General features: G+C 38.6%; 2 protein-coding genes across 2 annotated transcripts; both read left to right on the forward strand.

Annotated features, from left to right (window-relative positions):
- Positions 1 to 217: 217 nt before the first annotated feature.
- On the forward strand, positions 218 to 11,919 carry LOC119080934 (staphylococcal nuclease domain-containing protein 1). The gene is made up of 12 exons (XM_037189554.1): positions 218 to 421; positions 3,414 to 3,535; positions 3,718 to 4,192; positions 4,256 to 4,502; positions 4,977 to 5,199; positions 5,270 to 5,473; positions 6,001 to 6,430; positions 6,763 to 7,207; positions 7,272 to 7,387; positions 7,817 to 7,998; positions 8,063 to 8,186; positions 11,421 to 11,919. The coding sequence occupies exons 1-12, from the start codon at positions 371 to 373 to the stop codon at positions 11,517 to 11,519; spliced, it is 2,718 nt and encodes a 905-aa protein (XP_037045449.1). The 5' UTR covers positions 218 to 370; the 3' UTR covers positions 11,520 to 11,919.
- Positions 11,920 to 13,772: 1,853 nt separating this feature from the next.
- LOC119080935 (carboxypeptidase N subunit 2-like) lies at positions 13,773 to 15,756 on the forward strand. The gene is made up of 3 exons (XM_037189555.1): positions 13,773 to 15,117; positions 15,178 to 15,541; positions 15,609 to 15,756. Exons 1-3 carry the CDS (start codon positions 13,800 to 13,802, stop codon positions 15,649 to 15,651), a joined length of 1,725 nt encoding a protein of 574 aa, XP_037045450.1. The 5' UTR covers positions 13,773 to 13,799; the 3' UTR covers positions 15,652 to 15,756.
- The last annotated feature ends 1,890 nt before the right edge of the window (positions 15,757 to 17,646 follow it).

Here is a 17,646-nt window from a genome sequence, read left to right on the forward strand (position 1 = left end):
CACGCAAATTTAATGCTATAAATGTTTGTTAGCTCTGCCATCAACTTAATTATCCCTTTTACGAAATTATAACACTAGCCGTTTCTAAAATTTCCCATTTCTTTGCAGTTTCACAAAAGTTTGCTGCAGTAGTACTGAATCGAAAAGAATGCTACCATTTGATAAACATATGTCAAAATATCCCGCCCGCATCGGCCATTTCCCTCCATCTCACACTTTTTTGATTCAAATTGAGTTCAGTGTCGTATGTGACGTGACGTTGACAAAGACGATTTTCTTTTTCACCAAGCATCGCTAGGTTAATGTTAATTCAATTTCTTTTTTAATTCCTGTTTTTTTCATATCTAAAATCATCAAGCAAAGTTGAACAATGAGTGGGCCTCAAGAAAATTTAACAAATCGTCGAGGGGTGGTAAAGCAAGTAAGTCAAAATTTCTTCTAATAAAAACATTTTCTTTTCATCGTAAAAAAGAGAAACCATGCCATGCAACCGCATATAATGTTCAGTATGTCAAAATTTTCTATTGGATTTGGTCTGAATTGTTCGAAGGTGCCAACTTGGCACTTGAGTTTTGATTTTTTTTTTAATTTACTGGCTCAATCATTTTTTCTACGATGAATCTGGATCCATCAAGAATTATTTGAAACATTCAATGCCCCAATATTTATAATTCGTTTGGGAATGTTCGTGTTTTCTGTTATAATTTCAATAATTCCGATTTTGTGGTCCAATTAATCGGTGTGTTATAACAAAGCTCCTAAGTTTTACTTTCACTTGATTCCTTTCACTATTTGGCCTTTGGCTATGTCCTATTTCTTTCAAGTAAAATATTTTAGAGCCTCGACTTTAATTAGTGGACAACGAACTAAAATTAAGGTGTAATGTCCATTTCAGGTTTTCGGCGATTAAAAAACCCAAATTTCGTCCCCAGTTCAGTGAAACAAATTTTACGTAAACTGAACCACGTAACATTCATAGGAAAATTTGCAAGCTGTCTGTTGAGTGTCGAGAATGTCGAAAACAGACGTTTCCAACAGATGTATCGTAGACTTAACAATCTAAATTGATTACGCGTATCTACTCAGAGGTGATGGACCATTTTATTTCTGTTTGTTCAAATATATTAGGCCGATATTCACTCGACTGAATTATGTATAACAATTTCATGTCTTGGGACAAAATTACACAATTTTTCTCGTAATTTGGTCACTCGGCATGAAAAGTTGTGTACGCATCTGTTGTGGACGGTAAATCCTAGGTATTTTCGCTTATCGTCCTCACTTCGTTCAAGCTACAACTCGCGAAATTGCCTAAAATCTACCGTCCACAACAGGTAAGTAACTATTATATACCCTCTACTTAAGAAATTGCCGATGACAAATAATTTAATGGTCTGAACGAAGTACCATAACAAAAAAAAAAAAAAAACGTTTTCAAGTGTAAAAATGTCAATAACGAAATCGTTTCAAGAAATACTGCGTTACTTTATGTGTCGCCTGTTGAACTTTTGGACGAAGTATACGACCAACCAAAGGTGTGTAAGATTTATCATGACAGGTATAACATTACAGCATGAAAAATGTTTTAAGGTCGTAAATGAAACAAACGATTTTAGGCAATTGCCTACGCGTCAATAGAAACACTTTATAACGAGTCGTTGCCTAAATTTGTATTTCTTGAAAAAATTTTAACGAGTCGTTTAGTTTGAACGACATTTGAATATATGGAAAAAGTCACAAATGTATCGGCAACACTAAAATTATGTTAAAAGTTGACCTGTTTATCATCGACGTCAACGTTAAAGCAATTATTTTTTTTATAGATTGCCCACCTAACGTAGCGATGGATTTAACGTAATTTTTTCATTTTTTTTTTTTTTTTTTTTTTTTTTTTATAAAGTTTTTATTCAAGGTAAAATTTGATTCGTACATTAAAACCGAAAGTTAAACGACCAGGGGTCGTTTTGATAGAATATAAAAAATTTCGTCTAGAGGAGACGTCGCCGGGATCGTTTCCATAACACAAGACGCGTTGTAGCGTTGAATTGCAAGCGATATTCTCTGATGCAGGTAGTAGCAAGACGTTTTCGAACCGGTCAAATTGTTGAGCTTGGAACCGATTGTGTTAATAAAATCTTTTGCCTCCGTTGCCCAAGGGCCAAACGACTCCAATGCAACAGGCACGAAAATATAATTTGCAGCTTTCAGTTCTGCATAATTTTTGTGTTTGAGTTTGCTGCCTAATTCAGCTGCCGCACCGATGCGTAATGAAGTTTTAGGCACGTACGAATTGGCCAATGTGTCTAGTACCGTGGCGTCCCATATAAGTGCTTTACCGTTTGCCCAAGGAATTAATGTCAGGCCGTCGGGGCGTTTGCCGTCTTTCCTAGACAAACCCGGTGGTTCCAGCGTGGATGGTACGTTGATTGATGATAAAGCACGATGCAGGATGTTGTTGATCTCGAAATGGCGGGAATATTTTGATTTGTTCTTCGTGCAACTTAGGCCGTGTGTACCGTCTTCCGAAACCGATGAACCGCACCGACAAGAATGTGGATGGCAGATTCTTGCACCTAGTCGCAGACCGGTGAAGCGGGCAATATCCTTAGCCGTGTCGAAATGTAACTCTTTGTCGACAATCCTTTTAACATTTAATAAATCCCAGTTTCTTTGAAAATTTGGGTTCTGAGGAATATCGGGAGCGTTTAACGTTTGCCACAAATGCAGAGCCTCATCCAAATGGTGAATAGAAATATCGTTGCCCGTATTGTTGAGTATGTTAGCGACGAGAGGTCTAGCACCAAAGGCTGAGGCGAGGAATGCCGGCAAGCTTATGTCAGAAGCGCGTCTGACACCGATTCCACCTTGACTGATTGGCAATGTTGCCTGAATCCAATTTTTATCATCTAATTGTATGTTCAAAATGCTTTTTATTGTACTGGGACGATACAAGAGTAGACTGATTTAGAATTTCTTTATTGAATACAGGCAATTAGTGATCGTCAGTTTCTTGGACGTACATAAAAATAAATTGTCGTCGTGTGCTTCTCGATACCCAATAGATCGATTGGATGAGTTCTCATCAAATATCAATTTAACGTCTTGTATATGATTACAGTTGATAAACTATGTCTGTTCGCCCACTCTTGTTTACGTCGGCATTTGATTTTTTTACAAATTTGAAATACCAACAAAATGCGCTCAGTTTGACATAAAGTACGCATTCGTATTGAAAAATTTCCCTTCATATCCGACAGACGTCGGCGAATACATAACCTCCAAATGTCATTTTAAAAAACGTGGTGCACGGTATTTGCCGGCTGCAGTTGGTGTTCGAATCTTGAACCCATCACTTTAATATTCGCCAAAATGTAATAGTGAATTAAGAAGTAAATTACAAATTTTTCCGAAAGGTTTTATCTGGTGATTCGGTAATCATTCGCGGTCAACCGAAAGGCGGACCCCCACCGGAGAAGCAGATCAATTTTACCAATGTGATTGCACCGAAATTGGCAAGACGACCGAATAATGCCAAGTGAGTACAGTTAACGGCTTTATTAGTTTTTATTTGCATTGATATGTTGTCTTACACCCAGAATCAGCAATTTTTAACCGTGAAATATTCCATTTCAACCGGTTCCGGTTTTGATCCTAACCTCAATGTTGATCAATTGAACTTTTCTCACTTCTATAATTTTCCCTGTTCATTACTTTCAGTGATGATTCGAGAGACGAGCCATGGGCGTGGGAGGCTCGCGAATTCCTTCGTGCAAAATTGATCGGTGAGGAGGTGTACTTTTCATGCGAACGTCCGCCGAATTCCACCCGTGACTATGGAACGTTGTACATCGGAAGCGATCCGAACACGTCCGTCAATGTAACCGAACTCATGGTATCTGAAGGTTTATTGTCCGTCCGACGGGAAGGCGTTCGCATCACGGAGGAATTGCAGAAACTTATCACCCTCGAAGATGCGGCTCGTGCTGCTGGCAAAGGTAAATGGGGAACGTCACCTACCTACGAACATGTGCGCAACATCAAATGGACGCAAGAAAATCCGAGAAATTTCGTCGATCAAGCGAATGGAAAACCAATTCGTGCTATCATCGAGCATGTCCGCGATGGATCGACTGTGCGAGCCTTTTTGTTGCCTGACTTCCAATACATAACCCTAATGATTTCGGGTATTCGGGTGAGTGAATTGACTTGTGGCGAACGAGAAACAATTTTCTCTAAACTTTGGTCATCGATGTAGTGTCCTGGTTTCAAATTGGACGCTGACGGCAAACCTGATCCCAAAGTGCAGGTCAAGTATGCAGAAGAAGCTCGGTATTTCGTCGAATCCAGGTTATTGCAGCGTGAAGTTGAAATTGTGTTGGAATCGGTGAACAATGCCAGTTTTGTCGGTACAATTTTATTCCCGAAAGGAAATATCGCCGAAGCTTTACTACGTGAAGGATTCGCCAAATGCGTTGACTGGAGTATGGCTTTCATGAAAACCGGTAAGAGAAAAATTAATTTGTTCATTAATACAAACCGTTGTTGGTTTGATACGCATTTCGAAATGCAATGAGGTTATTCGAATTCTTAGAATCAGCTCATAACAAACGTGAAATGCTAAATTAAATCTGTGGATCTAACATGTCCTTGCTGATCACTACGAAGACATGATTTCACCCCTCGGACATTTTCATTTGTTTAAGTCAAAAATTTTGAAATAGTTTTGGTTGTGTCTGGTGTCAATTTTCCATCAACTGAAATGTACCGCCGAATAAACCGACCTTCCAAGGTCGGTTTATTCGGCGCTATTTCACATTGAATGGAAAATGGATTTTTCATCATATTTCAAGCAATTATTGGTTATGATACATCTAATAGGCCAGTCCGGTTTTAATTTCGCTCATAAAATTTTCAATTCGAAAACAGAGCCTTGAGCTGTGCAACTGTGTCCTAATTGTATACGTTATCTGTTACAGGCGCTGACAAGCTTCGTTTGGCCGAACGGCAAGCAAAGGAAAAGAAAGTTCGTGTCTGGGAAGACTACCAGTCGAACGCACAAATCTTTACCGGCAAAGAAAAGGACTTTACTGGAACCGTCATTGAGGTTTTCAATGGTGACGCTATCAATGTGAAAACAACAGCTGGTTCCATTAAAAAAGTTTTCATTGCCAGCATTCGACCACCAAGAGAAGCAGCCAGGTAAATGTTGACCGGTCGTCATCGAGCATGACAGAATTTAATTCAAACATTTTCTGTTCGTTTTGCATAGCGTTCCCGATGAAGAGGGCAAAATTGCACCTCGTCCGGCAAAAAAGACCCGTCCATTGTACGATGTGCCGTGGATGTTCGAAGCGAGAGAATTTCTGCGAAAGAAATTGATTGGCAAAAAGGTACAATGCAATTTAGATTATATTTCACCTGCGCGAGACAACTTCCCAGAAAAATGTTGTTACACGGTTACAGTCGGAGGAGTGTAAGTGTTTTTAATGCACCACATTTTTTGTTGTTCGTTGTTTTTTTGTTGTTGTTAGCGAATGGTGTGTGAGTTGTGGATTGTTTGATATAAATTTGAAATGGCATTTTAGTTGTTAAGAAATTTAGCTTCAATGATGCTCTGTTGGTTGTGGTGCAACGTAAATTTATTAGAAAATCGCTTAAAGCATATGGTTTTGGCCTTTAGATTTTGCTCATTTTTGAAATTTATTTTTCACTTTTGATGGGTTCTGTACATCTAAAATGTCTTTTATGCGACAAATTTTGTTTTACTGACTTGCTCCACCGTGGCTTCGTAAACGTTCAATTGATATGCAGATTGATCGTTGTATTAGTCTGTGGTGGTAGATTACACAGTCGTTATAATTTGGTGTCAAAATTTGAATAAATGTTTTGATTATCAGTGTACTAACGAGACAAGCGAACCTTTTGTAAATGTTTTCTTTTTAAACTGTAAATTGAAACCCGCATTCCGTGGCCATATTACAATTACGATTCACTTTACAGAAATGTTGCCGAAGCAATGGTTGGCAAGGGCTTAGCCACAGTAGTTAGGTATCGCCAAGACGATGATCAACGATCATCACGCTACGACGAACTGCTAACAGCCGAAGCGCAGGCCGTCAAAGGGTCCAAGGGTGTTCATTCGAAAAAAGAAGGTCAATCGCATCGCATCAATGACCTTACTGTTGACCATTCCCGCATCAAACAACAATACCTGCCATCGTGGCAACGAGCGCTCCGTACCGAAGCCATCGTTGAATTTATTGCAAGCGGTTCACGGTTTCGAGTCTACATACCGAAGGATTCGTGCTTGGTAACATTCCTGCTTGGTGGTATTACATGTCCACGATCTTCGAGACCGTCGGTAAATGGAGCACCCGCCCAGGAAGCGCAACCGTACGGTGATGAAGCACTGGCCTATGTCAGAGATAAAGTAAGTTGCTTTCAGATTATTCCCGTTTTCGAATTGTGAATTTAACTGTGGTAGTGCCACATGGAGTCAGCAAATTACTTTCCCATCAATGGAATAATCAGCGTTACACCTGTGGTAGAGCAACTTAAACGCTCGACAATTCCCATGAGACTGTTCTAGTCAGTGGATCGATTGTTCTGTTTAAGCTCAGCATTTTCCGAGAGTTGATCATTTTACTTCAATGTAATTATCGGTCTTAGTTGAAATGCAGACATTCCCTTCAACAATTTACTAAGCAGTCAGTTGTTTCCGGCGATAATATTCATTTAACATTTTCCTCGTCTAATTTCCAGATTCTACAACGAGATGTTAGCATTCACATCGAATCGACGGACAGAAATGGTCAAGCTGTTATCGGCTGGCTGTGGACTGACAGCAATGTAAATCTGTCCGTTGCATTGGTCGAAGAAGGTCTCGCCTCCGTTCACTTTAGTGCAGAAAAATCCGATTATGCCCGCCAATTGAAAACAGCTGAGGATTCGGCAAAGGCTCAACGGAAAAATATTTGGAGCACGTATGTGGAAGAGGAAAAAACCGAAGAGCAACACGACGAAAAAGAAGACAAAGTGACTGAACGAAAGGTTAACCATGAAAAGGTGCTGGTCACCGAAATTGTTTCCGACTTGAAATTCTTCGCTCAACACACTGAACAAGGGGCGAAATTGGAATCATTAATGGCAAAGTTGAGGCAAGACTTCCAAGTATCCCCGCCAATCACCGGTGCATACACACCGAAACGTAAGTATTTTAATTTGTTCGATTTGGTTCAGCAGTGGATGATTCATATCATTCGTTTTTTTAGGAGGCGACTTATGTGCGGCTCAATTCTCTGAAGACAACGAATGGTACCGTGCCAAAATCGAAAAAGTTCAAGGAACCAACATTTCTGTTTTCTACGTCGATTATGGTAACAAGGAGGTGAGTCAAATTTTGAACTTCTTTCTTTACACGTTCGAAGCAAGTTCCTTAGATCCATTTCTGGCTTAAATGAAATGACTGAGTCATAAACTTGCTAGAGAAAATCTTACGTTAGACGTTGTCACGTTCCAATCATGTTCATTCACTCATTCAATTGAAAAATTGTCTGTAAAACCAGATCTACAACATATTCTTTGCACTGAGACCCTCTGTTTCGCGAGTGGGTGTGAAAGTTTTGCAATATTTTTTTGCATTCTGAGTAACATTTGCCAACGGAATGGAAAGGTTGATGGCTATGGAATCGTAGTTTTGGGAATGGCATCTCGATTGAAACGAAGTAATTAACTACGGACATTTCACTATCATATTGTAACTCCTTAAAGTGGCTTAGACATCCCCGTATTTTAATCTAAAAATAATAATTTTCAGACTGTTCCATCAACCCGCCTTGCCACTCTACCACCTGCCTTCTCATCCGACAAATTTTATGCCTCCGAATACTCGTTGGCATTTTGTAAGCTGCCTACAGACGAGGATGATATAACTGAAGCAGGCAGAGCTTTCGCCCAGGATGCTCTCAACCGTAAACTGTTACTGAATGTTGAGTACAGGTAAAACACAATCAATTGCAATGCAATTTATGGTCGTAAGCAACTCTGTTCGTTGAATTCTTAGGGTAAACGGCGCTCCATTTGTTTCGCTAACCGATCCTGACACAAATGCTGACGTCTTCAAGGGACTTGTTACCGATGGTTTGTTGCTGGTTGAAAAACGTCGCGAGAAGAGACTGTCGAAGCTGGTGAGTTGGTGTTGTTGTTTTATTGTTAATTCACATTTTCATGCTGGGGTAAATGCAGCGAGGTTAGAGTCGCTGGTATGGGTGGATTCAGATGCTTTGCCAGTGTTTTTTAAAGTTTTGTTGAGAAAAGATGAATTCTCTTTGTTAGTAATGGCTTTCTCTGACTGATTTCACATTAGCTTTTAGTAATTTAACAGAAACAGTTCCCCCATTTAAACCAGTCTGCCTTCTTCTTCTTCTTTTTCAGCCTGTTTCTATCCACTGCTGGATGTAGGCCTCTCCAACTTCTTTCCATTTCGTACGATCCATTGCCATTTGCTGCCAGTTTGTACCTGCAATATTCTTAATTCCGTTTGTCCATCTCTCTGGTGGTCTACCTATAGCTCGTCTTTTATATGGTCGCCAGTTCATGATCTTTTTGGTCCAACGTTCGTCTGTCCTTCTTGCAATATGTCCCGCCCAGCTCCATTTCAGAGATGCTATTCTTTCCATGACATCAACGACCCTGGTTTGTTGTCGAATCCATTGATTCGTCATTCTGTCTCTGAGTGTTATTCCAAGCATACTCCGTTCCATGGCTCTTTGTGTCACTCTCAATTTTTCTTCGGATGCTTTCGTTAAAGTTAACGTTTCCGCTCCATAAGTGAGCACTGGAAGGACACAAGTGTCGAAAACTTTGCGTTTCAGACTATTATTAATTTTGCTTTTGAAAATTAGTCTGAGTTTTCCGAACGCTGCCCATGCAAGACCAATCCTACGTCTTATTTCTGCAGTTTGGTTGTCCAGACCTAACTTCAGCTTATGTCCTAGATATACGTAGCTGTCGACTCGTTCAATGACAGTGTCACCAATTTTGATTTCTCTATCGTCCCCGATGTTGGTCATGACTTTTGTTTTCGATAAGTTCATCTTGAGGCCAACTTTGTTTGCCTCTTCACTTAACTGTTGTAGCATAAGCTGAGCCTGACCTAGATTCGCTGCTATCGGTACAATGTCATCAGCGAAGCGGAGATTGCTCAGGTACTCTCCATTTATCTTTATTCCCATTTTACTCCAGTTTAACTTCCTAAAAACACTCTGCAGAATCGCCGTGAATAATTTCGGTGAAATGGTGTCACCCTGCCTGAGTCTGCCTGAGTTGGTGATAATTTCGGGCTTACCTCTGTGCGGTTAAATTATTCGTAATTTTTTGGTCATTTTCTGTTAATCCACGTCTTGGAAAATGAAATTTACTAGTCTTATGAAGGGGTGTGATAGAGGATGTGAATGACATGGGGTTTTCACGGTCTCAAATTTATTGTCTTTTGCGTTGCGTTTATCTCTCGTAACGAAGGACCACATGTTCGCCTAAGATTCATACCATCAAAGGCTCAAACAGACATCTCTATACTATTAGCCTGGTTTATAGACAGTCTTCACTGTACAAGACATGTGCAACGACCTGTCCTGAGGTGCATATTTCGTGGCCAGATATTTGAAAATGAACTCGCTAAATTGAATTATCTTCAAATTGCTTGCAATGCGAATTTCGACCTGAAAAAACAATTTATCGAAGTTAGAGTCGCTGATTCGAGTAAAAATCTGCTTGGTCAGTGCTTTTGAAAACTTCGTAGAATAAAATTAACATTTTAATTGGCTTAAGTCAGTTTCTACTATGAAATTGAGTTAGTAAGTTAGAATGTACATTCGCCACTACTGCCATTTCAATTAGATTGATAGAATTGTCCAGGGGTCGTACTACTCCTTATTTTCCTGATTTTCCTTATTTTTGAAAAAACCACCTTATTCCTCCTTATTTTTGAAAAAGTTCCTTTTTTTTCCTTATTTTTCAATAATTTTGACGAGAAAACTACATTTTTGGATAACAGATAATAAAAAAAAATCGCTGCGCGGCAGAATACTGAGCAATAGGGTCATCGTAAATCTTCACCCGATCTCCTACTGCTAGTAAACAAACCATAGAAATGTAGTTTCTTGTTGTCGATTTTACTGAAGAAAAATATCCACGTGGATTACAGTAATTTTGCTACCTTCCCACTCAATGGGAAGAGCGGTGTTGAAGAAGGGGAGGGAGGGTAGAATTGAAGGTAACGGACGAATGTTTGGAAAGAATTGCCTCTGTCTCACGCTAAAAAGCGCGGTCATACTAAGTCAGTTAAAGCATCGACTTTACAAAAAGTCAGTCTAAGAAACAATCTAACGACAATAGAGCACAGTGGGGGAGGGGGTCCCAAAGTTTCAAAATTTTGATGGACGCCACTTGTGTGCGACCTGTTGGAGGCTTGAAAAGGTCAATGGAATCTACCTGTTCCAAGTCATCTATGGGAAGAATCATTATTTTATTATTTCACTGATGTACTAAGAGGGAAACTTTCCCAACAAACTATTTGGTGGTAGATCAAACAAAAAAAAAACCTACATAAACTTAAATTCATTTGATCAAATTATTGTGTTGTTTACAAATTTGATATAATTCTGACCTCAAATCTCTACTTCACCTAAAAGAAAATTAAGGAATGTAGCATATTGAGAAATGTACAGTTTTATCCTGAGGTTCAAAACACGACCTACAACCAATGGAATGTTGTAAAGAGCCATAGTCTTATTTTGTGGGTTGTGTGGATTATTTGTATTAATATTTACACGTAAATATTAACAGTCCACAAAATAAACAATTGACATGGTTTAAGAAAGTAGCGGTAAGCTAAGGTTAATAATTTCAAATTAACTTTTACTATTAAACCATGGTAATTCATAGGCCGCGTTCAGGAACGAAAAATTCTTCACTGAGTGAACATTCGTTTCGTTGAGTTAACGCTGTCAAGTTTAACTTTGAGGTTAGATTTCTCACGATGTACTTTGGTCGTGAAAGTTTACCCAGATGTCATGAACGTTTCGTTTCTGAACGTGGCCCATTGCGTTTAAGTGGATTTAAGTGGATTAAATTAGTGTAAAATCGTTGAATATGGGTATGGGAATTTTTGAAAAACTTCGTAATTTTTGATTATGAGCCTAAAAAAGCGTGCAGGGGGTGTGCGTATAAAAAATCATCAAGATTTTTACCCAAAAATTTACTTCCAAGCTCCTTATTTTCTCCTTAATTTCAACCGAAAAATTCCTTATTTTCTCCTTATTTTTTTAAAAAACCTCCTTATTTCCTTAATAAGGCACGCCATTTTTGAGTGCGAGGTCTGATTGTCGGATGGTTAAAAACTTTATCTTTCAATTTTTCAGATTGACGAATATAAAGCAGCTGAAGATTTGGCTAAGAAGCAACATTTGGGTATCTGGGAATACGGAGATATTACTGAGGATGACCATGACGGTCGTTAAATATCGAATTGGCACAGCATTTTGTTGCAAGATACACCCATCTTTTAAATGGATTTTTTTTTCATCCATTGCAGCAACAGCTGACACAAAATTTAAAACAGAAAATTTTAAAGTTGTTTTTAAAAAAAGAAAATGTCACGTTGTCCTTTTGATTTGATTTTAATTTTTTTTTGCATGTAAATTATTTTGTAGCCTTCGTTCTTTATCTTGCATTAAATTTGAAACGATATATTCATTCATCCAACGAATTGTGTATCTCTGCTAAACATGTCTGGGAAACGTTATAACGGATCGCGGGGCTGATTGGTGGAATTTAATCTAAAAATTAATTATATGAGAAAAAAACAGTTTATTAAAAGAAAAAAGAAAATTCAAAATAAAAGACAGAAATGATTTGTAAGCACTGCTTTTTCCTTTGATCGGACCTGTAAAAACCTGTAATTCCATTCCCGTTTAAGAAGAGGACCTATTTCTCGTAGATTCGCTTACCGAATTAACTGAAATTTACCAAAGATTACCGAAATTTACTAGTTTACCGAAAATTTAACGAATTTAATTTTTTGGTAAATTTTGGTATGAGCTTTGGTAAATTCGTCTAACGAAATATTGGTCCTGTTGAAGAAACTAAAATTGTTCACAGCAACAGCTTACATGTTGGATAATTCAAACTACTTTCACTTAATCTCACAGCACTGGCGTTTTAATAGACGTGAAAATTAACATTCTCGCTAAAGCAGTAGAATATGATTATGGGATCAACAACTTGTGTTTCCGAAGTCGGTTGTCCATGGTTTGGCGACCTAGTTTTACAAGTTTTCCAGTAAGCTCTTTCGATTCATGAATATCGGTAACGTGATTGCCAGCTTGGAAAATAGGGACGCTGTTCTATAGCAAAGGTCAACGTTGATTATACAAAATCTTTTACGCCAACGTTTCAAAACTGCGTTTAACGGTGATGTGCTTTAGGTATGATGATGTTGTTTGTTCGACATAACACTTGGTTTATCTCCATCATGATTGTTGTTTGAAACAGTGTGCTTCAAATTAAAACAGTGCCTAAACATAGTTTCAGATTGAATTTGCTGAATTTTACCCACAATTGGAGAATCATACCCATCTGCGTGACATGAAATATACTAAGTTCCGAGTTAAGTGTGACATCGGAGAGGTCTGACAATTATACATTGGTATTTCGTAGTTAGAAGTATAAAGTAAGTCTAAGGTACGAAATGGTCTGTAAGTTTGAAAATTTTACCCAAATAGCTTCTCCCATCCATCAGCAGACATCATCTAAGCTTAGCTGTTATGTTTGCTTTAATGGGAACATTACTCTTTTCACTCCACATCTTGCCACAGCCAGTACATAAATCGGTTTGTTTTGCTAGGCATATGAATTTTGGATGTCTAAGCGTTAACGTCAGCAATGCTGAGCATACCAGAAATGTATCTAATCAAAATTGCTTCGACATCTTTAATTGTCTCTAGTCGAAAGTGCAAACAAGAGTTAATAAGACTAGATTAGAAACTCCACAGTTTTCTCCTACATTCACTGCCACGTTGAATACGTAATGTGGACATTATTTGTGGATTGAAGAAATGATTCAGATCTTATGTTTCCCACCGTTAGATTGCTGGGTTATTGATCAATCCTCAAACAACCTGGGTAGGAAATTCAGATTTTTAAGTGTTTCAAAATCAAATCATCTTCAAAAGGCAATCTCTATTGTTTTCACGCGATATCGATGGTCACCAACAAATTCTTCACGTGTTCCTATCGTGCTCTGTAGGCACGATGTTTATATGATAAAATTATGTTTATTAAAAAGTGTTTACACTTGAGACTGTAATAGAAGATTATAATAATCGAATAGAAGGCATTGTGCCGACTGTAGTTTGAGACGTCGGAGCAAACTATAAAAATACTTTTGGAACATTTATGATTTTTTTATACACTTGACCGCTGTAATTTCAAATCGACTCGTCGTATTGAACTAATTTGCATTAGCAGGTTCAGGCTAGTGTTTTAGTTGTAAACTTATCACTCATTATACATTCAGTATATAGCCACATCTCTTGTTATTCCCTTATCAAATTAATACAAAACGTAATATTTCTGATTTTTCAAAGTTACATAACCGCTCCTTCAAGCAATTCAACCAGACCTAATCTAATCGTTCAATTACGCTCCTCCAGATTTCAAAAGTAAGATAACCGCCAGCTAATTTATTGTCTTTTCCATGATCTTCTTCTCAGTTAGGTGGTGACTTTCACGTTGTTAAGATGAATATTCTCTTGATAATATCCTCGCTGTTAACCGTTGCTGTTGTTGCACAGGAACCGTCTATATCCTGCACATTCTTCGACGGTTTCGAAGCGTACGGCTGTAATCTAAACATCAACAATCCCAATGGCTTCAATGATTTTACCGAAATCGGCGGTATCCATTTGGAGGGATTTTCAAGTGATGACGTTGAACTATTGTACATAAACAGTGGAGTGAGTTCTAATGTACCGAGCATTCTATGCGAAACTTTCCCAAATCTGATTTCGGTCAGTCTTTACGCTATGGGTGCGACTGGAATTGACGACAGTTCGTTCCGTGGCTGTTCGCGGATGACTTCACTAAATTTAGCATCGAATCAGATAAGCACGGTGTCTGCTAACGCTTTTGCTGACTTGACCGCCCTTCGGTCTCTATACCTAGACAGCAATGCACTAACAGCATTACCTGAAAATGTGTTCGAAAATCAAGACGAATTGACGAATTTAGATTTGAGCTTCAATTCATTCAGCACTATTCCAGCTGGTCTTTTCCGACCACTTGAGAATCTTCAAAGCCTTTTCTTGGCCTACGCAAACATTGATGTAATTAACAGCCAATGGTTTGAAAGCAACGGTCAACTAGATTTCTTGTACCTGGTAGGTAACAGACTATCTATTTCGGTTGATAGCTTCACTGGCTTGAATGGGGTACAAACTCTCATTATGGGATATAATGGTATTTCCGAAATTCCCGTTGGAGCACTATCGCGAATGCCAAATCTTCGATATTTATACATCAATGGAAACAATTTTGTCGAACTACCAGAAAACATATTCACTGGCCTGGACGAATTAATCACTCTCGATATTAGCGACAATCCACTAACCATTATTCATGATGGAGCTTTTCGAGGACTTGAAAATCTCGATGAGCTAGGCTTGTCTAACTGTCGTTTACGCAATTTACGTGCAACTTCTTTCGAGAATTTGACAAATGTGACTTTCCTTTCGTTAAACTTTAACGACATTGAGGAACTTCCCGAGGGTCTTTTTGAACCTACTCCAAATCTGCGATACCTCGGTCTGTGGTATAATCGTTTGAAGGTACTGCGCAGAAACGCATTCGGAACAATAACAGACTTGGAATCGCTGGGATTGGATGGGAACATAATCAATGCAATCGACAGAGCGATCATTGACGATGCTGAGAATCTAATTTCACTTTTCTTCAGCGGAAATTTATGTGCGAGCGAATATTTTGCAAACTTCCAGCTGAGCAGAGCTCAGTACTTGCCCATGCTAGAGAGATGTTTTAGAAATATGAGATACATCATCGGTAAAAAGCATTAGGCTTTTTATAGCAATCCATGATCTCATTCAGACTTTTATTCCTTAGATACAACAACTGAAGGTGAACAATACGCTTTCTTTGATGGGCCGCAACCCGGAATAGCCTTACGCGTCAATGCGGACAGTGAAATACAGATCGCCCTCACACCATTCCCGTTCGTATGGAACCCAGTGGTCGAAATATTTATCGGTAGAGCAAACAACACGTTGTCCGCGATGCGTTTCAATCAAGAGACTGATGTTGCTGTCGTACCAACACCGAATATTATCAGACAGGAACAGTGGAACGATTTTCGAGTTACTTGGGCGAATCAAGTAATCATGGTTTTCGGGGGTAATGACAGTTTTCCATTCATGAGTTACACAATGGAAAGCTTTGTACCAGTCAATTTTTATGGTCTGAGAGCTGTGTACGTATTAATGAATTTGAATTGAAAGTTGATGAATTAGTTTAACGGAATCTTTACATTTATACAGTGATTCAATAGCAAACTGGAGCGTTCAACCTCTTGACTTTTAGCGGCTATGGCGATAATCCTGGACATTGAGATGAATATTAGGAATTTGTAAAATGTTAGTTTTTAGACAATTGGTCAAAATAAAAGTCGTGTTGTACTGCCACATACTTGAAACTTTTATCAGCAACTGGTCTGTACGTAAACATAGCCGTTGATTTACCAAATCAAAGCATAAAATAATCTTGGGCTATATTCGTGACATCTGGATAAAGATAATCTTATCTTCAAGTGGTCCGGCTACGACAACAATGTGTGACTTGACAAAGCCTTTCAGTTTTCCGGCACATTTCAAAGCATTAACATGAAACATTTTCTAATAATATCTTCAATTTTGACTGTGGCTTTATCTCAACAGCCTATTCTAAGCTGTTCATATTTCCTCGTTGGTGATTCGTATGCGTGTGACCTAACTATCAACAATCCGAATGGGTTAAATAACTTTACTGGGATCGACGGTACTCACTTCGAGGGCTTTACAAATGTAGACACCGAACTTCTCTACAGTCGTAGTGGTAGTGCAAGTCCAAATGTGCCAAGCGTTCTTTGTCAAACGTTTCCAAATCTCATTCGAATTCAATTGTACAATATTGGATTAATTGAAATTAGTGACACCGCTTTTACGGGATGTTCAAGTCTCACCGAGCTTGTATTGTCGTCGAATAGGATCAGCTTGATTACTGCAAATGCTTTCGTCGATCTTGTTGCCATTACATCTATTAATTTGAACGACAATGCGCTTACAACTTTGCCTGAGAATGTGTTTGCGGATCAGAAAAATTTATCAACATTGGACCTTAGTCTGAATCAGTTTGAATCAATTCCTGCAAGTCTGTTCCAACCTCTGGAAAATCTTCAAACCCTCTACCTGAGGTATGCCAATCTCAGCGTAATCAACAATCAATGGTTCACATCTAATGTACGGCTGAACTCCTTGAACTTGGCAAGTAACAGACTTTCTGTATCAGACGACAATTTTATTGGTTTAGAAGGGTTACGCATACTTAATTTGGATTACAACGCAATCAGTGAAATTCCATCGCAAGCATTTGAACCACTACAGCATCTTCAACATTTGTTCCTCATTGGTAACACCGTTAGTGAACTGCAAGAAAATTCGTTTTCAAAACTAGTGAGCCTAGAAATTCTTGATATTGGCCAAAATCCGATTGCTGTAATTGCAGATGGAGCCTTCCGAGGACTAGATAATCTCAATGTACTATCAATGTCAAATTGCCTCTTACAACAACTGAACTCAACTACCTTTGAGCATTTAAGAAATCTCACGCTCCTCTCGTTAAATTTTAATCAAATTGAAGCACTTCCTCAAAACGTTTTCGTTCATTTACCTAACATCAGCTATCTGGGACTATGGAATAATCGCTTGAAGACTTTACGGAGGAACAGTTTCGGATCGCTGTCGAACTTACAAACGATAGACTTGGAAGCAAATGTTTTAAATGGGCTTGATAGAGCAATAATTGATGACGCCGTAAGTCTGAATTCGATGTATTTCAACGGAAATTTATGTGCCGACAGTTACTTCGGAAACTTCATGATTAGTAGAGCACAGCATTTGCTGGCCTTAGAAAGGTGTTTCTCCAATATTCGATATATCATTGGTAAAATTTTGATTTTTTCTTTCTTCTAATTCTTTTCCCCTCAAACAATCCTAATCTACACCTATAGATGTCATTACCGAAGGCGATGCAGATTTTTCATTTTTTGACGGACTTTATCCTGGCATAGCACTTCGTGTTCGAAGTGAAAATGAAGTACATATATCACTTGCGCCATTCAATTTTATGTGGAATCCGACAATTGAAATTTTTATCGGTTCAATGAACAACACAAGATCACTCATTCGAGTCAATGAAGAGACCATCGTTGCCATCGTACCGACACCGAATATAGTCGCACGAGATCAATGGAACGATTTTCGAGTGATATGGGCTAATCAAGTCATTCTCGTTTATAGTGGAAACAATAGTCTTCCTTTC

Source organism: Bradysia coprophila, unplaced genomic scaffold (assembly GCF_014529535.1).
Source record: "Bradysia coprophila strain Holo2 unplaced genomic scaffold, BU_Bcop_v1 contig_350, whole genome shotgun sequence".
Lineage (NCBI taxonomy): Eukaryota > Metazoa > Arthropoda > Insecta > Diptera > Sciaridae > Bradysia > Bradysia coprophila.